The 8,725-nt window shown below is 40.3% G+C and overlaps 1 protein-coding gene across 1 annotated transcript; it reads left to right on the top strand.

Moving 5' to 3' along the window:
* Positions 1-1,296: 1,296 nt before the first annotated feature.
* LOC129722962 (uncharacterized) lies at positions 1,297-8,488 on the top strand. The gene has a single exon (XM_055676853.1). It carries the CDS (start codon positions 2,798-2,800, stop codon positions 5,261-5,263), a length of 2,466 nt encoding a protein of 821 aa, XP_055532828.1. The 5' UTR covers positions 1,297-2,797; the 3' UTR covers positions 5,264-8,488.
* Positions 8,489-8,725: the final 237 nt, after the last annotated feature.

Below are 8,725 nucleotides of genomic sequence, written 5' to 3'. Positions count from 1 at the left end.
TGTATTTGGTCATTTCCGGCTGTTTGCCAGACACCGGAAGTCACCATCTTAAAATCCAAGATTGTGTCTGTGATCAATTTTTAGCTTCTATGCATCTTTCTGGTTCCGGAGATACTCATATTCAATGGGAATCGTCCATTTCAGGCTGTTTTCCAGAAACCGGAAGTTGCCATCTTACAATCCAAAATGTTGGGGTCTCAAACTATCATAGGAACCTTTATCGGCACCAAAAACCCCTACATACAAATTTTCACGTCGATCGGTTCGATAGTTTTCGGGCCTATATGGATCAGACAGACAGACAGACTTGATTGCATTTTTATATGTAAAGATTACAACATCAATATTTTAGAACCTAAAGAGTGAATATACATTTATTGGATTGAAGCGTTCATGTAAATCTATTTTTACAAATAAAAAATTAAATGAGAAAGGCTGGGTCTGACCGCTAGGTGGATTAATTTAGGTTTCTTAGATGTTTTAAGAGAATCAGATTTTTTAAAAATGATCTACTTTAGATAATTATTTTCAATTTTTCTAATTATTAGTATTATTCTAGTAATTACAAACGTTTTCAAAACGTATTGATATACTACGTACGATTAAACAAATGCATTTAATTAAAATCAATAATAAACATATCGTTCAAACCCGAACCCGACCCGACCCGAACCCGAGATTTTTATTTCTTTGAAACCCGAACCTGACCCGAACCCGACCCGTACCCGACACTTTCAAAAATTTTCAAACCCGAACCCGACGCGAACCCGTCGGTTACGGGTCGGTCTCGGACTTCGGGTTTGCAAACCCGTAACCCGAACATCTCTAATTATTATATTATTTGCTGTGTTTATTATCATATAACCATTCGCTGTCGATCAATAAATGATAAATCAGATATAATTTTTTACCGTTAAATATATTTATTATGAAAAAATAAATAAAGTTGGGGTTATACATTTTGTAATATTACAAATTTTTAATCAATTTTACTATGTTGTACTATCAAATCGGTGAATACCAACCCAGCTGGGAGATCCTGCGTTTTCCTATAAACAACAGAAGCAAAATAAAACTCGTGACTACACTTGCAAACGGTTTGAGTGTAGGTGAAACGATCTCATTGACTGGGTGTGCAGTAGTACGGTGCGATCATAGCGCCAGACCAAACGAGCAGAAGCCGCAGACGCTTCGGTCGGAATTCCTAGCTTGCCGATTATGACGCACCTTCGCACATGTATGCGAGCATCGGCGGGCGCAGTGGGAGAGACAATATAAAACCGGCGTAATTTCAATGCTGCATTTCAGTCTTTCAACAACACTTGTCGTGGAAACACCCTAAAAGATTGTACTTTTGCTCTGTACGCGTGTGAACGCAATATCAAACCAGTGAAAATCGAGCCCGAGATCAGATCTGGAAAACTATTTCCAGCAGTATAGAACTGACTTACTGTACTTGCAAATCCGTTCAAACTTCAAATACCCTCTGTCCAGTCACGGTTTTTACGATCGCGTACGAGAATAGCAATCAAAAATCACATTTTTTGATTCGATTATCACATCAGAAGAAGTGAAGCCGGTCGAAGGCTTTGATTGATGTTTTGATTAGTGCAAGTTGGAAAGCAATTTACTGTGCCAGCTGATGGTGCAACAAGAAATGAAAATTAAAAACTGATTTTTAAGGCGTTGCAGCAGGCCCGTGACACACGTACAGAGAGAGATCAAGGAAGATTGTTTTGACAAAAGCAAGTGTATGCAGAGAGATCGCTACGGTGTTCCTGCAAAGTGAACTGCCCTGTTTTCGGAGAGCTAGGTCCTTCATATGGAATTACACTGAAAGTGGCAGTAGCTGAGTTTTCCGAAGAACAAAAACCTGAATAACCCTTACGGTAGTAATACTAAACGTGGCATTAAAAATTGAGAATATAAAGTGATATGAACCATCGTGTTAAGTACCAACAAATCATTCGGGACAAAGAAAAGTGTGCAATAATTTCGACACAGAGCAAGTGTAAAAAAAGCTATAGAAAGACTACATGAAAACATTTCACTTTATTCAACGATAATTCAAATCAATTGTTAGTTACGCGCAGCACGAAACGGTACACAATATAGTTAAGAAATTAAACGGAAAATCGGGAAAAGGAAAAAAAACTAAAGGCACTGAACCGAATTTACGTCTCTACCATCTCAACTTCCTCTCTGTTGCCAATAACTGACTGTGTTACGTATATACCGCTTTTCGTAGCCGCCCGTGTGCCGTGGTGGCGAAAAGTGTAATTGTGAAAGTACCCCAAACCTAAACTCGTCGTCACAGTGTGCACGAGAGACTTTGACGAGTGTAGAAGCGGAAAAAAAAACTAACTACCTGCGGCTGCCGCACTCTTTGCTGACTGGTCGATGAATCCAGCTAACGAAAAACTATCGAAGAGAGCTGAAAAACGGAAAATTGTGTGGTAGACTCGTGGCGAATAAAATGCATGGAAAACGTTCACTGCAGTATTGGTAGATAGTTTCGTGCAGGAACGAAATTGAAAAGTTAATTAACTCAAAAGTGATAATCGGCTGTGCAAAAAAAAAAAAAAAACACTTGTTCGTCGTTGTAAATACAAAACGTTCGAAACAAAAGGAAAGGTTGATAACATACCTTCAACTATATCAAACGGAGCTTGCTTGAAAAGTAAATACACCCGTTCACACAAAACGAAGCCATATTAGATAGCTAACCCTGCGATATACAGCAATCAATTAGAGTTTATTAGAGTGCTACTTGAACCAGCACGAAATCGTAACCAACATGTCTACGGCACCACAAAGTGAATCAGTTCCCCAGTTGGGCACACTGCCAGCTGCTATAACAGCAACGACAGCAACACAAGCAGTCGCTCCGTCGCAGCCATCGAGCGTGGCGAATAGCAACAGCAGTGTAAGAATTGTTGAAAAAGTGGAAATGGCCACGATGACTGATATGTTTCCCATAGAAAAAGAAGAAAGTGAAAGTGCTACACAGAGTAGTAAACTAAGCGTGAGTGGAGATGTGGCGAAAAGCAAAACGCTGCCCCAGCCGGCGGCCCCTCTACAGCCACCGGTTAAAATCCAGTGCGTATTGCCAGCTACCATCACTGAGAACAGTGAAATGGTTATCAAAGAGACCGTCAAAGATATGGAAAAACTAGAACTGGATGATGCTGCTCACGCGGAAGAACCTGACACGCTTTCACCTCTTATGACCGATAACTATACGTATCTTCAACATCAAGAAATGGTGCTGGAAGAAGCTGAAATTAATCCCCAACATCACTATCATCATCATCATCACCATCACGGTCACGATGAAATCCACGATTATGATCTTGATGATGACGAAGAGGAGGATGATGAAATGTACATGGAAGAAGACGATCACATGGTGCCTCTTTCGGTGGTTCCGCCTGTCAATATGAAACATTCAGACACGAAGGACTCGATTAGTTCCATTGACAGTGACGTTTCCTTGTCGTATGACAGACGAAATTCAACCGAATTGCAGCAGCCAACGGAAGATGCCGGAACTGGTTCCTCTGATGATAATGCTAAGGATTCCGGATGTGAAATCACAAAAAAATTGGAAGAAAATGCTACTACTGAAGAGGATGCTTACGAGATCCCAGATGATGATATGTGTGAGAAAATTATAGAACAAGTGGAATTTTATTTTTCCAACGACAACATTTTAAAAGATGCTTTTCTGTTGAAGCATGTTCGTCGAAACAAAGAAGGATTTGTTAGTCTGAAGCTGGTATCTAGCTTTAAGCGTGTTCGACAGTTAACGAAAGATTGGCGAGTTGTCGGCTACGCTATCAAACGCAAAAGCGTCAAGATTGAGTTGAACGATTTGGGTACGAAAATTCGTCGCCTAGAACCACTACCATTGTACGATGAAACAACACCCTCCAGAACAGTCGTGGCAACTGGTTTACCATACGACAAATATACAGTGGAAAAAGTGTCCGAGCTATTCTCCAAATGCGGTGAAATATCACTTATTCGTGTTTTGCGTCCTGGAGGACCTATTCCAGCAGATGTTCGTCAATTTATCAACAAACACCCCGAGTTGCAGCAAAATGAGTGCGCACTAATCGAATTTACCGAGTCGGTGTCAGCTCGCCGTGCTCAAAATATAGAGGAGTTCATTGTCCTGGAACTGGTCGCACCGAAAAAGAAAACTGGTAAAAAGGCAAACGTAACCCGATTTGTTGAAAATTACAAATACGTGGCCGGTCATGACATTGAGCGTAGTCGGGGTGGCGAAACGTTCGATCGATTCAAAATGCGACGAGGCTCTGGTTTTTACCCTAAGCAGGAAATACAGCATGTATACCAGCCGATGATTCCACAGCCTATGCCGCCTCAAGAGCAGCCAAGCATGCAACCAATTATGCCGCTCCAACCTCAGCAACAGCAACAGATGCAGCTGCAGCAACAGCAGCAGCCACCCCCACAACAGCCCATGTTCATACCACACTCACCGCAGCAGAGAAAGTATTCATACGGAAACGAAAATTACGACTATTTCAACCGCCGCCCGAGCACATTTTCAATGGGAAGCAGCGACGTTTCTCGTAAATACTCAAGCTGTTCTGAAGGATACTCCAGCTGTGGCGAAATGTCACGACGGATGTCACAGTGTTCATCAGGTGTCGACAGCATATCACGAAGGACATCCAACTGCTCTGAAGTGCCATCTAGACGTTCATCAAACTGTTCGGACTTCTGTTCATGCTCACGTCGCGTCTCCCAATGCTCGGATATGTACCGTCGAATTCCCCAATGTTCAGACTATAACCAGCGCAAGTTCTCGGTTGGGTCCAACTACGATCGTAAATTCACAAACTCCCCGGATATGGGTATGCCCCAGCGTCGCATTTCAATTGAGTCAAACTATGAGCGAAAGTTTTCCACTGGATCGAATATGTACGACAGTCCAAACATTTCTCCCAGAAAGTACTCCAATGGTTTCGATCCGCTGAGAAAATTGTCGAGTAGCTCCGAATATTACAACGGGCGGCGCATTTCAACCGATTCAGGCTATGATCGGCGGATCTCGATTGGCTCCGAATGTTCAAACAGTGGACCAAGGTCACGCTCCGGTAGTGCGGTACAAATGCAGTGTCAGCAGCACGGCCAGGCAGAAACGGTAGTACGCACTCCGATTGGTCCAGATGGCAGCAAAGGATTTGGTTCGCGGACCCGACGCGTAGGACAGATTGTACCACCTGCTTGAACTGAAACGTGAACTCACGTGACTAAACGTCGTTGTCTGCTTCTTATTTAAGTATGTATATCACACTTAGTTCTTTTTTATTCAGCTAGATGTTCGATACGCATGTGTGTAAAGAAGTAGCACGCAAGAGAGAATGTGAACGAGAATGTTCGTTGAGAGTTACTTAGAGCGCAATCTAGAATCCTAGGTAACACGCTTTAAAAGACTTTCACTGTCCCAGATTTCTCACGCTCATGCACCTAGGCCTAGCGACGAATAAGAATATGCATAAACGGTAAGAAGAGGTACATACTAAAAGTTGCGCAAAGTCAACGGCGTCGGCGATGACGCACCGCGCACCGCCCGCATGCTCTAGCACAAACAGACCCAAAGAGTGTGCAAATTGGGCCCAGATCGGTCTGCAGATAAAAACGTGCTCAGACGAGAGAGTAACAAGAAGGCAGACAGCATGGCGTGGCACGTGAGCGGAGTTCACGAACACGAGTGTGAGTGAGAGGATGCAGGCCTGAGAGAATCTTGGTCTGGACTCTCCGATCGCGTCACCGTACGTTTCTAGATTTCGATTTTTCTTTTTCATCGCGCCCGCTTCACGGTTGGTGGGCACAATGATGAACGGGTGCCGCCGCCGTCGTCACCACCCCGACGATCGTTGACTTTGCGCGAGATTTGCGTAGACTCGCGTACGACAGCGTGGACGAACAAGAGCTGGCGGGTGCACTAAGTAGCGCAAGGGTGAGGGATCACGGAATGTGCGAGGAACATTCTTCTTGAGCGAGTGAGAGACTAGTGTTTTCGTGTGTATGCGTGTGTGTTTTGTTTTTGTATTCCAATGATGTTGAAAGATTTCTATTTTTATTTAAGTAAGAATTTTTGTTACGTTACATTTACCCTGTTATTATTATCATCGACCTTGTATCTCGTAACATTGTTGTATTTTATCTCGTAACATTGTTGTATTTTATTCGTATTTATTATAAGTTTTTTTTGCGCATTACTAGATGTTATGAAGCTCGTCGAGAATGAAACAACATGTGCAGCTAGATTAGAAAATCTAGACATTAGAACAGACGCAGTTCACTTTTATGTGTATAAAAATGTATTGGCAGTGCTCTAACGTTGGTTATACATTCACTTGAAAGGAATGATGGCATGCTGTCCGATTTGAAACTGTTACAACATATAAATCAATGTTGATAATCAGTTAGCCATTTGTCTTTACCCTTTTTTCGAACAAATGGCATAGTATACGCGATTTAGTTGGCTTCTCTGGTAGTATATGATCTCCCAGTGTTTGCACTCGAAATATCTCAGAATAATCGTAAGCAAACATTCTTATCTATTTTGGAAAAAAACTGTGTACAGTGCATATTATCTTCGTATGAAAAATATATTTTATTTTTGGAATATGTTATCGATTTAAACTTCAAGAAAGACTTTCTCTCATCACTTTGTATGACATAAACCAAACGCAATTCGTTGTCGTCAAATAACATGTTAAAAGCCAAATACTCTCCAGTTGTTGTTATGTGAAAGGGGAAATTGGTTCGAAATTGAATAAACCTGTCACTTGTATTTATTTATTTTTTTTTCTTCGCGCTGGCCATCATTTTTATGATTGCTCGCTTTCCAGCTGATCGCATTTCTTAACAGCAGCCGGTATTATAAATGTAAAAATATATGCAGTACTTCCTTGCGGCCGACAAAGAAAGCAAAAAAAGGTAAAACTGCTGCAATAACACCTAGGCGGACTCCGTAGTGAAAATAATTGCGGCGCGCCGTGAGCCCAAACCGAACCGAAAAGTAACGCGAAAATGCGCAAACCCATCTACCGATGCATTGAGAAAGTCTTGAATTTTTCCCCAAAGCGCAAAGACCACGCACGCCCGGGCGGCCACATTTTCCCTCTTCTCTGCTGCGGGCCGCGTCGAACCGAGCCAAATCGAACAGCATGCACGCTATTTATTTCAAGTTTTAATGAAACCTAATGAATGTATCGTAAGTACGTAGGTATGCGTTATTCGTTAGCTATCAGCCTTCAGTTAAGCTGTAACCGAACCAGCCAACGTCAACAATAGTTTATCGCTTCATTTATACACTTCCACGTTGCGATACATCGCGATTAACTATAGGCACGTGAGCTTGCCTGATTGCAAAGTTAACTAGGCTTCAAACTGACAATGCATTATCACTAGTTTTCCGGAAAATGGATGCAGTCCATGTTGTCAGGGTTGGGGTGTAATTCAATTTTTGAAAAGTCTGAAAACTGATCTAATTGTTTAGAGACAATTATTACCTACATTGAAGTTTTCTGTTTGGTATTGGAAAACAACATTGTCTCTGATTTGATACTTAAAATAAAAACAATTATCCCAATCATTCAATTTGGAGAGAAGTTCTTTTGCCTTCAATATTTGATACCATTTATCACAACTTGGAAGTGTCACGATTAGAAATGATTTGATGCAATCTTTGGAAAGATGAACACAAATTTGTGATTGTACCTACTTCATCTAATACAGAGTTAGTTTAGCTTTTGATGTTCAAACTTTGAGAAAGAAAAGGCAATGTAACGATAAATGTTGGAATGATATGGAAAAAGTGACAGTTAGTTTGTAAAACTTGTACTATTTGGAAATATGTAATTTATAAATATAACTAATAATAATATGTATAGTATTTAAATAATCAATAAAAACCTACGTTAAATGCTGGGATGAATGCAACATGAAAATAATATAAATCAAGCAGGGACTAATTAGATTCCCAAAATCAAATCATTAAGCATATTTGGGTTGATTTATCTATCACATGCAATAATTATATTAATTATTACGAATAGTTACACCTCGGTTAAAATGCTTAAGAGTGAAAGGCTAATGGTGCGCAGCATGCAATTTAGTTTCTTGTATTGAACAACTGTGTAGAAGAGAAGAGAGAATTAAACTCAGTAAGGATCTAGTAAGTAAGACAGAAACTGTTCTGTTCAATAATTTCGAGGAAATAAAAACCAAAAACAGGACGAACGAACAAACCAAGAACTGTGAAGTGAGATAAAAGAAACACAATTAGAGCCTAATATTCAAACTACTATTTTTATACGATGATATTTTATCGCATAACTTGTCGTGTAGTCTAGAATACTAGTGATGAGTAAACAATGTATTCTGTATGTAAAGCATGAAAAATTTTACACATTAAAAAAAGCTACTGTCATTAGTTTTATTAGTGAGTCGTTGTTTTCTTTAATATCACATCCTGTCCTGAAAAATACATGTCTACGTAGGTAGAATATTTGATTCATGTTCATAAACTGGTTTGAATCAGTTGAAAATCGTTTTAACATGTTTCACAACAAATTTCGCGAATCTGGGCTTTTTACGTTTTATAGAAAGGAAAATCCGGTAAGTAGTCTACAGACATTTGTAATAAATATTAGAAATTGAATCAAATTTTCATTTTTTT

Source organism: Wyeomyia smithii, chromosome 2 (assembly GCF_029784165.1).
Source record: "Wyeomyia smithii strain HCP4-BCI-WySm-NY-G18 chromosome 2, ASM2978416v1, whole genome shotgun sequence".
Classification (NCBI taxonomy): Eukaryota; Metazoa; Arthropoda; class Insecta; order Diptera; family Culicidae; genus Wyeomyia; species Wyeomyia smithii.
This window is presented reverse-complemented; position numbering and strand designations above follow the sequence as displayed.